Source organism: Hemicordylus capensis, chromosome 4, assembly GCF_027244095.1.
Source record: "Hemicordylus capensis ecotype Gifberg chromosome 4, rHemCap1.1.pri, whole genome shotgun sequence".
Lineage (NCBI taxonomy): Eukaryota > Metazoa > Chordata > Lepidosauria > Squamata > Cordylidae > Hemicordylus > Hemicordylus capensis.
Window position 1 is genome coordinate 222877244 of NC_069660.1, and position 23119 is coordinate 222900362.

Consider the following 23119-nt stretch of genomic DNA (forward strand, 5'->3'; position numbering starts at 1 on the left):
AACACTTCTCTTAATTAAAAAAACCCCCAGAGAGTCTTTTTTTTTACATCTTTCTTCAATCCATTCTTCAATCCAACTCAGATATACAATTAATTCCTTTCAATGGATAAATATTCCATTACTATATTTATATTTGAGGAACACAGAACTAGATCTCATCAGAGAAACATCCTGAAAAACATCCATGAAAGTTTACAGGAAGAAAGAGATCATTTTCTAGGTCAGAGTTAAATTAAATGACTTAAGGCAAGAAGGGGAGATTTTATTTCATATATATGACATAGCAATCTGACAGGGAAAATACTCTAAGATGTACCTGTTTTATCTGTTAGTAAATACACCAGACGTCCCAGTTCTTCAGGTATGGTGCTAGTCCGGACAACTGTTCTGGGTATATTGTCATCCTTCATTATCATCCATCCATAAGCTGCTTTGCCCATATCAAGGTTCACACGTAAACTGGAAAAAAATCCCATTGAGTTTAAAACCTGCACTTTTGAATGCCAGAAAAACTAAAAAGCCACCTGAAACAATCAAACTTGTAGCTGAACTAATATAATTAAGCAATACCTTCACATTCATATGTGTTGGACCTTCATATCGAAACACACAGCTGCTCAAAATTTATTTAGTGTAGAAGAACATTATAGATTATAGTACTATACAAATTTGAATGCAATACAGAAACACTTTGCAACTGGATTTAAATGTGTATAACCTTCCCTTCATCAGTGAAATGTAACAATTCATAATTGAGGCCTTTGTCAAACTGTATGCAATAAATATAAGAGCAGAGAAATAATGGTTTACTGTCCACAAATCCATCATCAGTAAATCTGTTGTGTGTGTGTGTGTGTGTGTGTGTGTGTGTGTGTGTGTGTGTGTGTGTGTTTATTGCTGGTCTCTGACCATACTAAACTTTTGTAATGTCTAATTCTTAACTTTGCATTTCAATCCTAGACATCTTCACTAGCATATCTGCCTGTTATTGTGAAGTAAAGTTATGGTTTGTGACATAGTGTTGATGCACATTTTGAGCATTTATGTTTAAAATATTCACAAAAGAAATCATACCAGCATAGTAGTGCCAGTCTAGTTAAGATGAAGAGTTGTTTCAACATCTTATGTGGAATAAGCCCTGAACATTCTATTTGACATAAAATCAAAACTCTCTCCAATCTGCATGAACATTTGTACATTTCAACTAGGTGGCAAGTGACACCACTCCTTCAAATCTGGTGCAGCTCTCATGTAAAATGGCCGATATGCAGCAGCTTAAAAATTGATCCTTAAACTTATATGGCTGGTTACCCTTTTTTTCCATCAGATAACACATGTTAATTTTTTTTGGTAACGTCCCTTTAACTGTTTTTTAAAATTCAGGTATATCCTGAAGCATAATCCTATGTTGTTTTGAAAACAAATTCAACCAGTATTTCCTGAACTATTAGCCTCTGAAGTTTCCATAAAATCAGGGTAGAATCAGCTAAGGGTCCACTGAGCGTTCTGAAGCCAGAATTAGGAGGGGCAAGTCCTAGAGAATGACGAGAGCACACAAAATGGTGGCAGACTGCCTTTGAAGATGGTGGTGCTACATCAGCGGTATACTGCTCCCTATGAACTGTATTCTGCCTTTGAACATTAACATTCTACATCAGAGGTATATGAAGACTTCAGTTAGCATGGTAAGAGCCACTATTGTATTCTCTTTTCCACGGTGCTGTCAGATTTCCCTTTTTGAAAAGCCTGGAAATCCAGTAATCAAAAAAGATTTGGTATAAGGTGAGAGTTAAGATGCTTTACATTTTCACTTGTGCTGAGGAAGTTGCAATTTAAGATGCCCATCTTAACTTCAGTGCCACAGAAGAGGTAAGAACTTTGCACAGTCTTGCATATTATGTTGACTTTAGAAATTAGGCTCCATATATCCACACTTTGCTTTGGTCTTTCAACTTAATACTGAGCTAGGGAGGGATGCATCCAAGTAGTAATTCAACAGGTACCACTCCCCCTGATGAATTTCTGCATGGTGCATTTTTACGAGGCACCGTACAAAGTATTTACAGTTTATATAGCATTGAAGTTAAGATGGGAACCTTAACTTGCAATTTCCATGCTTTTTAGAGCACAAGTAAGAACTTAAAGCATCTTAGCTTTAATCATAAACCAAAGATTTTTGGATTACAGAATATAAATTGTCTGTGTATGTGTGTTTCTGTGCACACACTCTCTCTGTATGGAACTGGTTGAAATTTGAACTGAACCAGCCTCAAAAAGGTGGCTTTTTTGCTGGGTGGAAAGAGGGCACCTTAATGGCAGTGGCAGCTCCTCTAAACCCTGCCTGCACTCCCACCCAGCAGCTCTGAACTAGTTGAGGGGAGCGCGATCAAGGTTTAGAGAAACTGCGGCCACTGCCGCCAGTAAGATGCCCTTTTGCCACCACCCAGGTGCACTTAGAACCCCATTAAAGGCAGGATCCCTTTGCTTGTAAAGGGAAATCCTCATCCAGTTCCCTTTTAAAAGCATAACTCCTTGAACTGGTCTGGCTCGCTCACCAGTTTGACCGAACTGATTCAAGGACTGGCTGTTCAGTTCCAATTCGAACCAAACTGCCAAAAGCGGTTCTGTGCACACTCTAGTTTTTACGGATGCATAACTGGAGCACCTACGGGCGAGAGTAGGTACAGGCAGACTTGGGGTAACTTGTAGATCTTATGGTTTCATAAAATCTGAAAGGAAAAAATCCTGAAGAGAGCTAACCTCTCCAAACTGCCTGGGGAGGTAACTTAATGAAGAGCAATGTTCGTACACTCAGAAGGCAGTTAACACAACCAGATGGGCTGAGCTAATGCAACTCAGTGGTGGGAAGAGAGGGAAAGAGGCTTGAAGAAAAAACAGAAAATTGCTCAGACTGACCAACATTTCCTCAAGGCAGTCGTCATCACTCCGCCTGTTCCTGAGGGAGAAAGGTGTCTAAAATGCTCTAGTTTTCTCACCAGCCAGTTAATACCTTTGTGCTTCTGAAGCAGAAGGGGTTTGACAACTTGAAGCTCTTGGAGTGTGTGTGAACACCCCCAATAACCTAAAACCAACTCTTTTTGTCGTTAAGAGTTTGTTTTTTCACCATGCTCGAGCACAGGCTCGGGTAACACACATAAAACAAGGGTATAATGCAACATTTTGTTGCTGATCCATACTTGTATATATAAAATGCACACCATGTACATGTACAAATACAAACACATGAATACACAAATTGTATTTAATTCTGCTATAAATGTTTTTAAAAATATACGCACACATCACCAAAATGGTTCACTCTTGTTATTCTATGCGACACCACTTCTTAAATCCCTACATTGGCTTCCTCTCCACTCCTGGATTCAACACAAGCTTTTCATGCTTACTTCCAAAGCCTTCCTTGCTGTCCCCCTCTACATATCACAAAAATTCCCGCATATTACCTTTGCCCCTCCAGTTCTGCCACCTTCAGAAGGTCTGAATGTCTTATGCTTCTTCAGCCATCTCCACTTTCTCTCTTCCTGCCTCTTTTGTCTGAAATTGCTCTCAGAACTGCAGAATGCCAACTCCATTCAAATCCCACCATGAAACCCACTTTTGTTACTGAGCCTAAGCATGTGCATCTTGCTCTAAAAATAATCCTTTTAAAGAATTATTTTTCTCGTTTGAAATTATTATATTCTATATATTTAATAAATACATATTTTGAAAATATTCTATCACAGTACTGAGGTTTGAAGAATGCAGCTACCAAAGATCAAAACTGGACACAGGAATGTCCTTGACTTTTCAAACTATAGGTCTGTGATGGCAGCTTCCAGGTATAAGGAGGAATAATGGAGATCCTACAGCATTATCCTCACATCTCCCTAGAATTTACAACAGAGCCTTATAAATAGGGCACAAGTATTATTTGTGCAGTGATGACTGTGAACGGAAAAAAGAGAAACACATTTTATCCAGTTTAGTTAGAGTTATTTTTGACACTATATGTGGTGAAATAACTTGCCTAGCGAGCAAGAGGTTGCTGGTTCGAATTCCTGCCGGTATGTTTCCCAGAATAGAGGAGACACTTACATCGGGTAGCAGCGATATAAGAAGATGCTGAAAGGCATCATCTCATACTGCACAGGAGATAACAATGGTAAACCCCTTCTGTATTCTACCAAAGAAAACCACATGGCTCTGTGGTTGCCAGGAGTCGACACCAACTCGACGGCGCAACTTTACTTTATACACATTTTTACCCATCATCATTTTGCCTTGCAGCAAGTCTTTGCAAGGCTCAAGAATAAATGAGAGCAAATTTTATAGCTATGCAACATGTGTGCCTTTGTGGGGGGCCTTCCCAGACCTTAACACACAAACCTCTCTTTCTCTCCATACTAACGTTCTACCAGCACCAACATATCATCTGTAGCATGATACCTGGATTGCATCCAAAGGCTCCTTTCTTTTGGAAACCTCTAACTCCAGCTAAAGGATGGGGGAAGGTACCATTTGTTCAAGAAGAATAGCTGTGTTGATGTTCATTGCCCCCCCCCCCGAAAAGAAATAGATCAGAGTAGGTGTATCTTTTAGCACTTAGGACTGGGAACACAATACAAAGTCCTCAAAGACCTAATAATAATTTTTGAAAGATACAAAGTGCTCACAAAGTGGTGGATCCTGAGGGGGATGATCATATAGGCATTTGACACTTTTATTTAAAAAGAAAAGAAAAGATGGAACAGGGCGTCATTCCACCTCTAAAGAACAAAACAAAAACAAAGTACTTGGATCAATCCCAAGGGCTGGGAAAATAAGATATCACTAGAAAAGCGCAACCATGAGAAAAGATGTCAGGATCCCGTGCAACAACTGAGAAACTATGCAATTACTGTGCTAAAAGAGTCATTTGGAAAGGCCCTAAGATAATGTTCTGTTAGCTGTTAGTCACTACCTTGCCAGCTTTGCAGAATGCTGATCTCCTGATGGGCTAATAGTATCCTTTCACCCGATGATTTACTTAGAATAGTTTTGTAGTGTCATGCACAATAACTTCCAGCTGCCTTTAGCCCAAATAAAATTCCTTAGGGGAACTCTGACAGAAAGCTTTGACCTGCAGTGAAAAAGAACTGAAGGGAAGCATAAGAAACTATTTTTTCTTCTAACTTTGCTTGCCTTATTCCTATATTATGTTTACCATTGCACAACATGTACTGTGCATTAAAAACTCAGAGATGCTCAATCTCATATTCACAGTTGCTAACTTGAAATGATCACTACAATCATATGGTTGATTTGACATTATTCATTGCAATAACTATTAAATCACTGGGACACCTTACATATTTCTCGAAAACAGATTTTAAATACAAGAAAATTCCCCAGACAAAGCCTGGGAACAATACAAAGTTAGGATATTAAAACAGAAACAGAAATCTGCAAGGTAATGTCAATATTATGTTACTTGGTAGAATATAATCTCAGGAGTCATGTGACATAATTACAAACTGGAAAAAACATAGTAAAACCAATGCCAACCTAAGTTAAAATGAAGCTAAGTGTACTCTTAATTTACTTTGAAAATCCAGCTTCTGAATCACGTAACACTAAACTTCTAATAATTCTAAACACTGCCTTGCAAAATACTTTTGTTTTTAAGACAAAGGAAACAAGACCAACCTTTGATGCATTCACCATTAAATCTGTTGTAGAGATATGCTAAAATGCAATTTGGAAGCCAAATCGTGGCACAATCCCTTTAAAATCAAGGGCTTACCCAGCCCCTTTAATGTGGAGAGGAGCAGGTCCATCCCTGTTCCTCCTCTGCTTGCCGCCACTGCTGTACTGGCGGCACTCCCACCAACTATCCACATGCGTCGGCACCACTCTCCCCCCACTGCCCCTGCATGACACTGGCATGTGCATGCACAGCGGCCATTTGTGTGGTCAGCAACCATGCTGACCACACAAATGGACGTTGCACATGAACGGAGACCATGTGAGTGCCAGAGCTGCACAAGGGCAGCTGGGAGAGAGTGCTGCCAACATGTGTGGATAACTGGAGGAAGCGCCACCAGTATGGCAATGGTGGCTAGCAGAGGAGCAGGTATGGACCTGCTCTCCTCCGCATTAATGGGGCTGGGTAAGCCCTCGATTTTAAAGAGATTGTGCTGCGATTCAACTTACAAATCACATTTCAGGCACATCCCTAATCTGGTGCACTATCTGGTAGAAATCTACTCACACCTACACATGTTACAGGCATATTCACCCACATTTTATTTTCAGATTATATGTATTAATTTTCATGTGCTATTTTAAAAAGAGTTTCACTTATTTTAATGAATGGCAAGAGACAGAAAGCCAATTCACAGAAACATAAATAAAAAGCCATTATTATGGTAACAGGACGTATCTTTTTAAAGACATTGATCATTTAAATGTCATGCCTCCCTTTTTTTAAGTAAGGCGAGTGCTAATGATTGTTTTCTCAAACAACACTCTGAAGCAGAATGGATTTTTTTTGCTTATTCATCTTACATTCTAATGAACTGAAATAAAGACATATTCTGCACATCACTCTTTACACTGTACAGGTGTGATCAGGGAAACACCCCTTCTTTCAGCCTTAGGGATGTCCTCCCAAGTGAGAGAGTATCTATGCATTTTAATTTCCACTGTTTCATGATGCCATAACCTTACCATTCTTTTTCTCCCTTTGGATCAATGCTGCTAACCTTTTAACAAATACATCTAGATAAAGGTTACACAGATCATTATGAAGACCGCAACCCAGGGAACCAACATGATAGACACATCGCTAAAGTTGCTACTCCAATTTTGCTATAGCCTTTTAATGCAAGTACGTAACTTCCTTGGAAGGTTCTCTCAAGTGACAGAATTTAAGAACAGCAGTAATTACTTGAACAATTTAGGTAGTTTAAGAACCAACAACAGTCACAGCCAGAAACTCAATCATTTTGTTTTTCTTTAACTGTACATAAACTGCCTTGAGAATCCTTGGTATGAGAGGTGGTATACAAATAAATCTACTATAATTACTAGTGCTCTACTATTAGTAGTTAATCTCTGCTGAAGTTTCATGAAAGCGCTGAAATAGGTTTCCAATGTAAAAAAAACCAACCTCTGATATATATACATAAGGTTAGAGAAGCAGATTGAAACATCACTGGATCGTACAGCATTCTACAAAAACATCTGCTCCTTGATTATGTGTGTATTGACCCTGATCCATTTACAGGCTATTCTACTGGTGCAAAAACCTCCTTGATTAAGAATCATTAATACAAATAATAATAGGTATGTGATACTTTACAAGGTCAGTAATCCTTAAGCAGTATTTGCCAAAGCATATGGAATGAAATCACAGATTAACCAATAGACTTGATAACAAAGATCACTTGAACCTGGAAGCAAGATGCAGGCCACCTTGAAGCATCATCTTCCACTTGCACCAGATTTAATGGGAAAATTTTCTAGTTTTAATTCAGAACTAGTGATAATATTAGCAGCAAGAATCAGGGGAAATTAAAAGCATACAGTGCTCAATTGAAATAAATGTAAATACGCCTTCTAAATCACTGCTTCTAATGGTCGAAGGCTAGTGTCTGTGCATTGGCATCTGCTGCTAGAGATATTCCCCACAGTGTAAAGTGTGCAAACCTTGCCTACAGTGGTTTTGAGGAGGTGGGAGTAACATTCTTAAAAAGGTAAAGTATGCTGTCAAGTTGATGTTAACTCCTGGCAACCACAGAGCCCTGTGGTTGTCTTTGGTAGACTACAGGAGGGGTTTACCATTGCATTCTCCTGTGCAGTATGAGATGGTGCCTTTCAGCATCTTCCTATATTGCTGCTGCCCAATATAGGTAGTAACATTCTTACTGTCTGCTATTTTACTGCAAGTATCAACAGATGATACACACCTTTGACTAACTCTCTTTTTTGTGCCTTCAGGATCTGCTTGCAGACAGTGGCTGACATCCTACGGAAATAAGGATGCAGCCAGAGGTAGCACAGCATCCAGGGAAATATTTTTTGAAGGCACAGAACACTTCCAGAAGCAAGGAAGATCAGTGAAAATGACTCCCCCTCCCCCCACCCAACATTGGAAGTGGGAAAGCTTTCAGCTGCATTGAGTAGCCTCTCACTACAAGAATGTGGTTCTAGCTGGGTCCTTGCTTCCTTAGTCAGGATGTTGAGCTCTGAACATTAGAAAGAGACCAATAAAAATATATATAGTCCCAAATAATCAAGTCAACAATATTAAAATGTGTCTTTTGCTTTCCTATTAGATTGCAAGTTGTCACAATTAAAATCTCTCCTCACTCCCGCAAATACAGACATGTAATTAAAATTGGCTAATCAATCAATCAGTTAAAAACCAACTGCCTTAAAACCACTAAATTGGTCAGCAGCTGTCAGTTTAACAAAGTTTGATCTGGGCTATATTTCCCCCCCAGGAAGCATTCAGGTAGGAAAAATGTTTATCATGAAGTATCAAATCACGTTATTGTTCTATACGTCTGTATTCAATAAATCCTACTTTTTCTGTCTTCCACAAGGTCACAATTCTTAAGCTATTAACTCAACGGAAGTTGTTACTGGAGAAAATGAAGAGCCTGAAATCCCTTTAAGCAAACCTTTAACTGTGGGAAGATGTTTTGACCTTCCTACAGCCGGTATTTTAACTTGGAGAAAGACATTTTGGATGATTCAGAAACAATAAACAACCTTGCACAATCCAGAAGTATAAATAATATGGTTGAGATTATGTGCAAAATTAAGTCGTTTACCAGGGTTACTAATGTTGTTTTTACTCCACCATTCTTGGTAATTTGTTAACGTACTCAAACAAAACATTTTCAGTAGCCACATTCAAAAGAGATTTACCTTACTAGCACTTCATTTTTTCCAACATGCACAATGGTAATGACTTTCCTGCCCCCCGCCATGCAAGCGATTTCAGCACACACTTAAGTGCTATCACTAAAGTAAGTGAGACCTACTAGCATAGGTGCATCTAGGTAATTTTGAAGCCTGGACCTGAAGGCCTCTGAAGGCCTCCCCACTGTAAGTTAAGCATCATTTTAAACACGTAGGTTCTTGAGGGCGCAAACCACACCACCCAGGACAGACTAAGGATGATTTGGGGACCCCCGGAGTGTGGAGGCCCTGGACTTCAGCCCAGAAGTCCAGGGGTAAGAGTGTGTCTGCCTACTAGCACTTAACTTTGGCTAGTTTGTGACCCTTCTTCATGACCCACTCCCCCCCACTTTTATCACATAGTTTAGTTGCACATAGTTATATAAGCTGAACAGTAATTTTTTGAGTTGAGAAATAAAATATAAAATGAAGCCTGGAAAATAAGCAGCCCATCCTGACTGGCAGGTTCACTTGATCAAAGGCAGAATTCTCAAGATGGCTTGCTCTTGTGAATTATTACATGGCAAACTAAATCCAAAGCCACACATATTTGGAGAACTGCAGAGTAGCTATTGCCAACCCTTTCATCTAAAAAAACCCATACCAGGTCTGAAGGATCCAGAAACTGTTTTAAATTACCTTAAAAAGGATTTTACTATTGATATCTATGGAACCGCAGGACTAAGCAATTAACTTCTAAAATGAGATGTGTAAGAGTTCAAGGCTACTTGTAAAGTACAGTTCCGATATTCTTAATCCCAATGTATGGGGGTTGATCAGCAGTGACAAGGGAAAAGGACATGCTCAAAGGCCCTCTACTTCAAATGTGGGGGTTTTTCATGCGTTTCAAGGCTAAATCCTGATACTGAAAATAGGTATCAGAATTAATCCTTTGAGATCATTCCCTTAAATTAAGCCCCCTTCACATTCCTTTATGTATCTTCTGCTTTCTGAGTCCTCAGGGTACATTTAGTTGCCAGGCCAATTTCTTTATCAGTTGTTATTATTTATTTATTTATTTCCTCTTTATAAACTGCCCTGAGCCATTTTTGGAAGGGCGGTATAGAAATCAAAAATAAATACATAAATACATAAATAAAATGAAAGGAGAAAAGGAGAAGAATCTGGCAGCACAATTGTATCAAAGAGCACAAGAAGCAAACTATAGTTCAATTTAAAAACTAGAGAGGCAAAAGATTTATACTAGGCTGTGGTCCTGGTGGAGAGTGAAAAACACCTCATCATTCTGACTGCTAGCCAGTTTGGCTATCTGCAGCTTTCAGAACAATTGTAACACATAGCAAGAAGAATCTGTCTCATTTTTAAAAATCAGATGTACTAATTACTTCTGCCACACTACAATTAGGGTTTAAGGAAATAATGAGCCCACTCTCGTGACATGAGCTACCCAGGTAGGAGAGAGTGAACACAGGCAGTTCGTGTTGTCTGAGCCACTGGGAGGTCTCCCGAGCCAACTGCTCCAGACCTGGGTAGTGGAGATCCACTACCTGGGTAAAACATGGAGGTAGTAGGGAAATAGAGCCCATCCTACCTCACCTTTTGGTTGTCTGTGTCACTGCCGCAGCTAGCAAAGTTGTTTCCAGGTAACTAGGCAAAGTGGAGCTGCTGCAATGCTGAGGGCATCAGCTCTGTGGCTAGCATAGCGTATTGTGGGATCTAGAGGACCCAGAACAAATCCCACTCCCATTTGGGCTCTGGAGCTCACTGCTGTGTGGTCAAGTTCGCACACAAGTGGCAGAACGGAGGACGCTCCAATCGTCTGGGGGAAGGGCAGGTAGGATCCCGCCTTCCCCCAGCCCCTCCCCACTTTGGTAATAAGAACAACCATAATATCAACGAAATGCAAACATTTATGTTTATGTAAACTATACAAGGAAAACACCTTTTAATCTTAAATTTCCAAAAAGGGATTTTGATCATAGTATTGTCTGTTTATTCCCTTGCAATGAATAATTTTAAGCATTTGATTTTATGATATGACTAAATGTTTAATAAGTGAACGATACTCAAGATATTTTGTTTATTTGTGGTCTCAAACAGAATCTTTAAAAAATACAAAAAGGCCACTAAACAAACAGTTAATGTATCTAAGCAGTGATGTAAAGTAAGTTCATCAATGAGATGAATAGGAAAAATCATGGATGTCCAGACAAAATATTTTCCAAACAACATTTTCAGAAATATTTTCTAATACTGTATATGAAGACGGCATGCTTTAAAATGCAGGTAAAAGGATTAGATATACTGATTCTTGCAGCAAGATTAACATTAACAATATCACTAGTTTTTGTAGTGTGGTCCTTTCAGAATCAGCAGATTTGTTGTCATCTTCTCCTGCTACAGCTTCCTGATAAAATCAATTTCCTTAACAATGAGAACTGAAGGTACATTTCAAAAAACAGCTACATTGAGTGAAATTAAACATCTGTGTTTTTCTCTGATTTGTATACATACCTGATAGGGATTATGTAGGAAAAAAGGAGGAGAAACCGAAATAGATTGCGGTACCATGGACCCACAAACCCTTGCAAGGTTACCATAACAACTGAAAGTGCAACTAGAGCCAAGAACAGTGCTTTGGTCAGTTGATTCAGTTCAAGGTCCAGCAAACCAACCTAAAGAAAGCAACATAAATTCAGTAACTAAGAGATTTAACAGACATTTGCCCATTTCATGTTTTTATGCAGTGTATAAAATTAGAAACACACTCACTAAAATATTTAAATTACAAATGGAATTTTGAAACAAGTTCACTTTACCAAACTTATATAACTAAGACTTATATAACTAAGATCCATCCTTTCCCTATATTTATAGCTGACAGGTACCTATGGACCACTGGCACAGGTGTAAGGTCACAAATATGTTTCCTTTTCTGGTACATAAAGCATCCAATTACCAACCACCATGAATAACTATAAGGTCAGAAAGGCTGCTATCAGAACAATCCCTCTGTGAACATGAGGCAACATTCAGACTAGTTAATCATGGCTAAGCACTACTAAAATCAATCAGACAAGTTAGTCACAACTAATTGAAGTTCTATTCATCTCAATGAGACTTAATCATGACTAACTTAGTTTGAATGTTACTCATTGTTCTCAAGCCCCAAAGCCTCCATTATTATTATTATTTATTCGATTTCTACACTGCCCTTCCAAAAATGGCTCAGGGTGGTTTACAAAGAGAAATAATTAATAAATAAGATGGAACCCTGTCCCCAAAGGGCTCACAATCTAAAAAGCAACATCAGATTGACACCAGCAATTGTCACTGGGACACATCCCAGCACCATCACTTCTTAGGGTACTTTGCATAAGATTATGGCAATTTCCTAGGATCTGCATAAATACGCCTTCATGTAGAAAATTCTATGTCACGATTTACTTATTTATTATTTATTACATTTTTATACTGCCCTGTCCAAAGGCTCTGGGCAGTGCTCAACATGTAAAATAGAAAAACAAACACCATTTAAAACCAACAGATTAAAACAATATAAATACAAATTTAAAAACAGTTCAGAACCATTTAAAACCAATTAAAAATGCTTAAACACCATTAAAAATCCTTGGAAGGCCAGGCCAAACAAGTATGTCTTTAGGCTCTCTTGAAGGCCAACAATGAGTCCAAACTATGGATATCTGCCAGAAGTGCATTCCACAGGGCAGGAGCAGCTACAGATAATGTCCGGCTCCAAGTTGCCACCAGACATGCCAGTGGTAACTGGAGATGGACCTCTCTGGATGACCTCAATGTGCGATGGGGATCATACAGAAGGTAACCCGGATAAAAGCTGTTTAAGGCTTTAAAGGTGATAATCAGCATTTTGTATTTTGCCCAGAAACATATTAGCAGCCAGTGCACCTGTTTTAAAACAGGTATAATATGGTCTCTTCGAGTTACCCCAGAGATGAGTCTGGCTGATGCATTTTGAATGGAAATTTCCCAACTACGTACAAAGGCAGCCCCACATAGTCAAGCCAGGAGGTTATCAACTGATGCACCACTGTTTTGAGATCGTTCTCTTTAAGATATGGATGCAGCTGTCAAATCAGCTGAAGTTGATGGAAAGCGCTCTTGGTCATAGCCTCCAGTTAGGATACCAGGGTGAGGCCTGGATCCAAGAGCACTCCCAAGCTGCGAACCTGTTCCTTCTGTGGGAATGTAACCCCATCCAGCACAGGAAGATCTAACTCATCCCTCAAATTCTGATGCCCCACAATAAGCACCTTCATCTTGCTTTGACTCAGCTTCAATTTGTCATCCCTCATGCAGCCCATTACTCCGTGTAGGCAGGCACTTAGGGAATGAATGCCATTTCCTGATCATGATCAAAAGGAGAAATGGATTTGGGTGTCATCAGCATATGATAACATTCATCACCAAATCTCCTGATGACCTCACCCAGAGCTTTCATGTAGATGTTAAAAAGCATTGATGACAGAATGGAGCCTTGAGCGATTCCATATAATAGCTCCTGTTTTGAAGGGCCACAGTCACCAAGCTAGACTATCTGGAATCTGCCCAAGAGGTAGGCACGAAACCACTACAAAGCAGTGCCTCCTATCCCCAACTCTCTCAGGTGATCCAGAAGGATACCATGGCTGATGGTATCGAATGCTGATGCCACACCCTCTGTCAAGTCCCTGGTAAAGGTTTTCCTTCAGACTGACCAAGGCCATCTCAACCCCACAGCCTGCTCTAAAGCCAGTTTGAAATGGGTCTAGATAATCGGTTTCCTCCAAAACTGCCTGGAGCTGGTTAGCCACCACTCTCTCAATCACCTTGCCCAACCATGGGAGTTAGGAGACCAGCATATAACTATCCATCACTGAGGGATCTAGAGAAGGCTTCTTAAGAAGTTGTCTAATCATTGCCTCCTTCAAATAAGGAGGCACCCTACCCTCCCTCAGCGATGTTAATGATATTAACTAGGCCATCTCCAGCTATTTCCCTGCTAGATAGAAGCAGCCAAGTTGGACAAGGATTCAGAGAACAAGTGGTAGGCCACACCGCCCTGAGCAGCTTATTCACACCCTCAGGCATCACAGGTTGAAACTGATTCAATCTAATACTGCAAGAGGAATTGCTAGACACCATCTTAATAGTCTCTGTAAAAACAGTGGAGTCCAAGTTGGCCGGAATACAAGAGATTTTGTCCGCAAAGTACCTATTAAGGCATTACAGCAGAACAAAGTCTCCGGGGTTGGTTCAAACTGGGAGGAACCAGAATCAAGCTTCTCACAATCTGTCTACTGAACTCAAACCTGCAGAAACAATGCATGCAGACCAGAATAAATTTTTTTGCTGCATGTACTGCTTCCGCATAAACCTTCCAATGGGCTCTATGTTGTGTAATTTCGCATTCAAACTGAGTTCTCCTCCACTTGCATTCCAGTTGCCTATCTTGATGCTTCGGAACTTACAACTTCTCTCTATACCAAGGGGCCACCTTTAAAGCAGGTTGGGATGCTTAGGAGCAGTCATGTCTACTGCCCGAGTGAGTTCCCTATTCCAGGTTCCCACCAGGGCATCGACAGAATCACTGGCAGCACCAACACTGAAACCCTCCAAAGCTTTTTGGAATCCTACTGGAACCAGCAGCCTTCTCAGGCGGACCATCTTAATAGGTCCACCACCCCTGTAAGGCTTGTGGCTGTGAAACCAACCTTAACTAGGAGGTGGTCCATCCATGAAAATGGGGAAGCCACAAGATCCCCCACCCACAGAACACCCCCCACTCAAGTGTGAGACTGGCAATAGGAGTTGGTCCTGAAACTAACTGGGATAGGCCCACAGCTGTCATGGCCACTATGAACTCCTGAGCTGCACCAAACGTCAGTCTCAAAATGGATATTGAAGTCCCCCAGCATTAAATGTCTAGGTGCCAACTCACCAACTCAGAGACCAATTCTGTCAGCTCAGCTAGGGAGTCAGTTGTGCAGTGAGTGGACGGTACAACAACAAAATCCCTAATCTATCCCTAGTTCCCAGCCTCAAAAATACACACTCAATATAAGTCGTCTCATAGGGTTCAAGGTAACGGAGATGGTATTCTTATGGACCACTGCCAACTCCACCACCACCCTATCCACTTCCCCTAGCCTGTTCCATGCCAAAGTAGCCTGATGGGAGAAGCTGGGCCCAAACTGGACCACTAGCCTCCCCCATCCAGGTCTCAGTTATATAAGGCAGGTCGGCCAACTTTTAAACTAAATGAACTATGTTCATTTACTGTCACATGCAACAAGCACAAATATTGCCTTTGCCCTGTGTACAGTGGTAGAACACATGCTATCCAGATTCTCTATTACAGGCACATGTATGTTTGTCACATGACTATATATGAGGGTTTCACAGAATTACTTAGATAGAAGGAGCATCCATTTAGAACATTATTGTGAGCAAAGAAGTCTTTAAAAACAACAGTTGATAGGTACTCTTACTAGGTTTGCCACATTCATCTGAGATCTTTCCTGGACACAACTATCATCAAAATAGGGGAAACAAACCTTAAAGTGCTTTTTTAAAAGGGGGAGGGATTGAAAATAATAAGTGACAGTGGAGCTTGGCAGCTGCTTCAAGGATTCCCCCCTATAGCATTCTTTACAAAGGAGAGGGTTAGGAGCGTTTCATATCCACAAACACAAAGAGGGGACCACACAAGACGGCAGATACTACATCAGGCAATGAGTGTGCTAGTGACCAACAATGACACTAGAGAAAAGTGAAGTACAGGTGCACCTCGTTATCCTCCGATTCCATATCTGCTGAGTCATTTATCCACAGTCGAGGGGGGGGGGAAGACATCCAACCTTGGCATATGCGGGAGGGGGAACATGCAGACCTTGCATATCCGCGGGTCGGAGGTGGCCGCAAATGACTATGGAGGTCATTTCTGGCTGCCATTTTGTTCATGGGAGCCACAAAATGCCTCCCGTTTTTTGTTTTTTTAAACTTGCCAATTTTCGCCCAATTTTTGTCTAATGTTTGGGCATTCCAGGGCACAGCCAAACCTGGGGGGGGGGGGTAGCAAAGCACGGTAAGGAGCTCCCCCTGAATTTTCTCCAAAAATCAGCCAATTCTTTTACCATTTCTTAACAACCAGGAACCTAACCCCTGCAGTCGCATTGTCCTAATGCCTCGATATTCACGGTTTCAGTATCCATGGTACATCCACAGAATGGAACCGCTGTGAATTTCAAGGTCTATCTGTATATGGGCACCCTCTGTTCATATACTTCACAGCTAATTCAGAGGTTCACTACTACCCTCGCTAATTCTAGAGATAATACAGAAAGGAGGCAAAAAGTTTACTGAACCATATACAGAGGGCCAACAGAGCAAGCTGGCAGCTTTTAAACCAGGGGTGCACAACTCAAATAACCTAGTGGGCCAGAACCAACCATGACTTGGTGTGTGGGGGCCGAGGTAAATGTTCAGCACATTAATGATTACATTAAAATTATTAAATATAAATGAGAGCAATTATTACTCATTAAAAATATTAATGAAAGCAATTATCAATTAACCACAGCATGAGGAGAGGAGAGGAGACTGCTAGCAACTCCTCCTCTCTGCCTCTCAAGCACTTTTAAAGCTTAATTTTGAAAGGGGTCCGACCCCTACCGGGACCATGGAGCAAGGCAGCATTTTTCCACCTCACCTCAAGCACCACAAAACTTTGAGCCCATCCCTGTGGCCAGCAAAGGAGTCCCTGTGGGCCGGATCCCCCACCCACCCGGGCCTTATGTTGTGCAGGCCTGTTAAACACTGACACCATGGAGCTACACAATGCCTGGAGAAAAGCACCAGGAAAATGAGTAAAATTCATTAATGCAATCTTCCAACTCAAATTCCCAGACACTGAGGTCATGCACACGACCTCAGTCGGACGCTCCACAGGGCTGGGGGAAAGGCAGCAGCTCTCCCGCCTTCCTCCCCAGATTAGCATAATCATCAGTCCCTTTGCCATGCTGCGTGCCCAAAGGAGCAGCGGCACGGCAAAGGGAAACACTGGGAGCACTGGGACTTCCTCCCTCCTGCATCCCAGGGTGCCCTGGTGCACAAACGCAATAGCTGCTCTCAGAGTAGCTGCTGCACTTGGCGTAGTCGTTCCTCCACCCCCGGCTCACTGCTGGAAATGGCGGTGGGCCAGAGAAAAGAATCAGCTATTTTCCCAATTCAGAGCCTTTCCATTTGACCATGAGATCACTCCCCCTTTACTTGAGCGCCAATTTAAAGATAAATCTGGTAATCTCACTGGTTTATGTCTTTTACAGACTTTTGATGAGTTAGATCTTCTTCTACTGAATGGATCCACTCCAGATGATTATCCAGCTGAGTTTAACTTCTGGTCAGGTTCCTGATTTTCAACAATAGATTATATGGCAATTTCTCCATCTTTGCCCTCTCATTTTACCAAAATTTAGAATAGTTGGGTGCCCTGAGAGTGACCATCTGCCAGGGGAGCTCCTTTTAAATTTTGATGCTAAATCAATTACTATTGATCTGACTTATACCCCGGCCTTTGAATTAGAGGTATGACCCTACCAGATTAAATGGTCCGATAATCTGGGTAAACAAATTAGTACACTTTTGAGTTCTCTGAATCTGGTACATTCTCGGACCCTGGTATTAACGAATGAACTGGACCCAAGTGTTCTATTACACTACCATGATATCATTCAGGCTTTTCAAGCCATTTTAACTAGGGTAAAGAACCTGGGCACTAATAAGACCAATTTATGCTCTAAAGGTTGGTTTGACAGGGACTGTATGAATGTTAAAGATCAATTTATTTCTGCCTACCAATCCTATAGGTCTGCTCCATCATCTTCCCTCAATTATGTCAAGCTGTTTAAGCCAGTGGCAGCTGCTCAAAAGATTGCTGGCAGAAGTTCAAAAAGAAGAGTTCAAAAGATGGGCTTGGTGCAAGGGCAGCACCAGCAGCAACTTCGCTGCTGGTGCTACATATATGCAGCCTAACCCAGGCTGGTCTGCCCTAATCTGGGTTAAGATGCATTTGTGAATACCCTTATTTTGTACCCAGGATGACATTTTCTCTACATCTTGATGTCAGATTCTTGGACTGCCCAGGCCAAACTTGGACATGTGGCAACTCTAACTCTTAATAAGCGTTAGACAGGCAATCTTGAAGATAATAGATAAGTACTGCTCACTTCCTCTCATAAGCACATTATCAGCACCAGAAAAAACAAACGTACTGCAGGGATGAAATGGCAAAGTGCATCTCCCTGCTAACTTGGCAAAGAGGCACCTTTTAACAAGGTGATTCTCTTTATTTAGCAGGGGGAGAGTAACTGGCCCTATCCACCCCCAGCACAGTACCTCCAGTGACTGTTGCTGGGGTCTATCTTGTGTTTCTTTTTAGATTGTGAGCCCTGTGGAGACAGGGATCTATCTTATTTGTTTGTTGTTTCTCTGTGTAAACTGCCCTGAGCCATTTCTGGAAGGGCAGTATAGAAATAGAATAAAATCAATCAATCAATCAATCTCTCAGGAGCAATGCAAACTATGTACCTGTTAGATTTCTGAAATAAAACTAATGATATATTTCATAATAATGCTCTCATCATAAACATAAATGGAAGTAAGCCCATACATCATTTTATATATCTATATCTATCTCAACGATCCAGGAATTGCTGGCAGGGCATGGCACCTAAATGAGGGGGGAAGGGGGAAAATTTGCCTTATTAACTCGTCTCTGGTGCGGCCTATGGAGTAAGCAGATGACAACCTGAAGGACTAGAGATGGGGTGTTGCTAGGTTTTAAAAAAAATCTGTGCCCTGGACCCACAACCTCACTTTTGATAATTATATGATAATTTCAATCATACGTCCCCCCGCAAGAATAATTACGTATGTTTTAAAAGAGTCTTTCATATTATAGTAGAGCACCTATGATAAGCAGCATAGAGCTAGGTGAGATTCGGAGCGCTCTCCCATGCTCTGTGCAAGTACTTCCACTGCTGTACTTCCTCGCTGGAAGAGGTCGTGGAGGAAAAAGATAGCTGATGAGAATCATGGTTCTGAACAATTCATTGAGAGTGCTTCACAGGCCACCCCCTAATGACACCCGACTAAAGATATTCCCAGTAAAGAATCCCTTATATTGCAGGCTTCCTGATCACACTTTCTTCAGTTTTGTTACTGGTTGTTAACAAAACTGAACAGGCACCTTACCTATTGTGCATTTGCTTTTTCTGTAAGCAATGACAATCGCTGCCATATGGACAATCTTGTCCAAGCTATTCCAGTTGTAGATCATGAGAAAAAGGCATTCGTTTTAGCTAGGGACATTGTGTGTGAGCAATACACTATAAAGAAATTATATTCCAGTTAATTCAAATTATTAGATTCAATAAAATCTAAATCCTGTTTATCTATTTATCTTAAAATGTACAGACGGTGTTCAGACCATAGGGCACCCAAGACAGTTAGCAATAGTTTAAAAAATTAAAATACAAAGCCAACACAATTAAGAAAATATAACACCCATAAATAGAGCAAACAGGCAATAAACACAAGCAAGGGAACAGGTGGCTCAGCAAAACTATTAAACCAAGCCAAAGGTTTGACAAGAGAGAGCAATCTTTTTGAAATGGTAAATAATGTCATTCTGATTGATTTGGTAGGGACTATAGTTGCTGGCAAAACAGAAATGCCCCAGGATGCTTACTTCTGCATCACATTCTGTGTCTTACCTACATCTGTTGTTTCTTGGTCCCTGTAAAGCAAGGCAACCAACTCTTGCTCATATACCAGAGAGATAATTAAAGCAACATACACCTATAATGTAACTCAGGATCATACACACTGAGTTTAGATAGCATGGAAGTCTCATCAAATTTTGGATTTGATTTGTAGCTGTACATGCTGCCTTTTCAAAGACAATTGTTTGCCCAAAGGCAGAGTATATAGCTATCATACAAAACTGTTCCCTGCGCACTGTTCAACTTCCTGGGCTTTGCTTCAGCTACTTCTCCCAACATCCAAGCCATATAACATGGAATGACCAATCTAAATCTGAAGGAAGAAATGCTGGTTTTAGGTGTATTCTCATCTGTGGATCAGTCCACAACAATAATTAAATATGAATGCTAACAAAGGATAACATAGTTGGACAACATACTAATTCTCCCGCCACACACACACTTTTCATTTAAAATGATTTTTAAAACTTCTTTAACTTTTAAAATGATTTTTTAAAAGTTACTTATTTTTAAAATTAAAAAAGATTACAAAGGTTAATCAGAACTTTCTCACAAGATCCTTTCACCAATTATATTTCCTTTTCAAAATCAAAAGAATATTCCAGTAGCATTTTGGTTCAGTTTAACTACTTGCAATATGCTATTCTAGATAATGCTGTTATGACAGAAGGCTACGTGAGACAATTATCTTGGAGGAAAAAATTTCTGATTAGAGAAATCCTCTTATTTATAGTCCCTTTTGGAAAGACTAACACGGTATAATATTTCAAGAGGAGAAACCATTTGATAACAATAATAATTTAACTATAAGTTTAGAGAATTCCAGCACTCTTGTGTTCGGGCTGTCCCTTCCCTTGAGAACCAGGCAGCTGAAGACCACAGTGGCTGATTTATCAGCTGCACTTAAAAAGCAGCACAACGAGGACAAATATCTTGCCATTTCCGCTGCTTCAACTACTACATAGTTTATGCTTGAATTATTGAGAAAAATAGGTTTCTGGATTAAAATGAAGAAAAATTAAGCCAGGGAAGTAGAGCATGTTTCAAAGCCCAGATCTTTTTGCATTGACAAAGGCAGTCTAAGTTTCAGGCCTCGCTGAGGATCAGATGAAGTCATTATTCATTCAGTCAGGGAAAAAAGACTCAATTACCTCAACCTAAAGATGCTATCAATGAATGCAAAGTGCATATTTTACTCTATTCATCCAAATCCCATTAAAAAGTGAAAGGAATGATTTAATCTGGCCTTCTAGAGTTGGTCTTTTTTTGTAATAAAATAAAGAATCACTGTCTTGCAATATGCATAACCAGTACCTCACACTTTTCTTGCTGCATCATAGCACTGAAAGACTGTAAAAGCCAAGACAAAACCTGACAGAAATGAATACAACGTTTCCTTTGAAAAATGGCGTTTATGGGCCCAAACATTATACATAGCCCACTGGATACACATATGTAGATAACTAAAGGATAAAAACGCTTCTAATTGATGAAGACAGATTTGGATGCAAGTTTAGAGTCTATTCAGTAAGTTCAAACAACTTTTAAAGCAACTATAGAAAGTTTTTGAGACACAAATACTTTTTCAAGCATTCAAGCAAATTTGTTGTTTTTGCTAAAATGTTGTCTTCATACCCATATGTGTATCACATGACTTCATCATTTCTGATATAGAGATACACACACACACACACATATACATACACATACATATATACATACACTCACACACATACACACACTCACACATGCAAACAAAGAAAAAAACAAATCTGTAGAGGAAGTTAAAATTTGTAAGCTGTTATTTGTCTGCATCTCTCATATTGTGTTTTTATTGAGAAGGAATTAATCTTTTAATGGCTATGAAAACCTGTTACCCTGCTTAAAATTACCATAAACAAAGTAAATGACTTCATTAGAAAATAGATAAATTTAAATTTTATTCTGAGTATTCTTAACATTTATTGCAAAGTTCAATACCTGTAGAATCTTTTTCCTTCTTATCACAATATTTGTTCTGTTTCAAACAACTCTGATAACAAAATCAAATATGCCACTAGAAATTTTAATCTCCCAGGGAAAATTTGTACATAATGTCTAAGAAAACCACAATAGTTTTGTAAAGGGGCTGTTCTAGGATAATGAAAGCAATAATTGCCTCTATAATCTAAAACGCTACTAATGGCAACAATCACATATCCATTTAGCTCCTCTTTAATTTATGTACCAAGTTTTAAATAGCTAATCGTTCTCAGTAAAATAATGGTTTATACCAACAATAAAGGGTAAGTATGGTATTGTCCTGCTTAAGGAAGAAAATACAAGTTGTCTTATTTGTTTAATTTTCAAATCACTGGATGATTAAGTGTTCTGATCTCTGAAATGCACAGCTATTGTGATATGTCATAATATGAAAAATAGAAAGTACTTGTTTGAGCAACTTATTAAAAATTTATCCAGTATACACAACATGTTAGAATATCAAATTCTTCTGAAAAATCACAATATTCTAAACAAGTATTAAACAACTATAGAGTAAATTAAAAAAATACTCTTAAGACAAGTAACCACGTTTGATTAAACAGTTAATTTTAATAACTGTTACATTGTAATACATTTCTACAGTCAAATGTGTTTAATTACAATACTAATGCAATGTCAAGAATGTTTTGAGAAGTGTAGCTAGGCAATCTGATACACAAAGTGCCAAAAAGACCAGCAGGAGATCCAAAGAATGTTAATTCTTTGAGGTTGGGATCTAGTGTGCAATTGCTAACAACCTTGCAAGATCCCCAATATAAGAACAAAAGGAGGAAGACATATTTTTACATGATATTGTTTAAATGTTCACTAAAACAGCCTAAACCATCTTGACTAATACCATACAGTGAATCTGACCCATATTTTCACTGCAGTATTTGAGATACTTTTATAATTACAACGGAATTCAACTCAGAAGTAATGCAGAGGCATGCTTTTCAAATTTAACAGCTGGCAGTAGCAAGCATCCAATCTAGTCTAACGGACAAATCGCCAGCTATTTCAGACTGTTTCTCTATTTTCCTTTGATTTTGTTTTCAATCTCTTTAAATATTCTAAGCTAAACAAGGTTAGGTTTTCCATTTAAAGAAAGAATATGTGTACAATAACTTAGAAAGTTTTAATTTGTTTGCAGTGTAATATATGGTATGGCCATGTTTGTGTTGATAAAACTGTGACCTCAAATGGAGAGGAATTATTTTTTAAAAACTGTAACCTAAGTATCAAACTGTCAATTTTAATGTGTATATATCTCAAACTATAACGATTAGTTATAGTTTTGAATCCTGGCAATGAATTTCATCTTCATAGATTAAGCTGACAACTCCAATATAATAAAAATAGACCTCTAATGAATTCATAAC

At 39.6% G+C, this 23119-nt stretch overlaps 1 protein-coding gene across 5 annotated transcripts in view; it reads right to left on the reverse strand.

The window, feature by feature from the left end:
- ATP9B (ATPase phospholipid transporting 9B (putative)) overlaps positions 1 to 23119 on the reverse strand; it is a 282460-nt gene that overhangs the window by 91683 nt on the left and 167658 nt on the right. For all 5 annotated transcript variants that reach the window (XR_008306909.1, XM_053249182.1, XM_053249183.1 and 2 more), the window contains 2 exons: positions 11428 to 11588; positions 317 to 459 (listed from right to left, as the gene is read on the reverse strand). Coding sequence is in view for 4 of the 5 variants with exons in the window: in XM_053249182.1 (XP_053105157.1) it covers positions 317 to 459; positions 11428 to 11588 (304 nt within the window). In the remaining variant the exon portion in view is untranslated. The remainder of the gene's footprint in view (positions 1 to 316; positions 460 to 11427; positions 11589 to 23119) is intronic.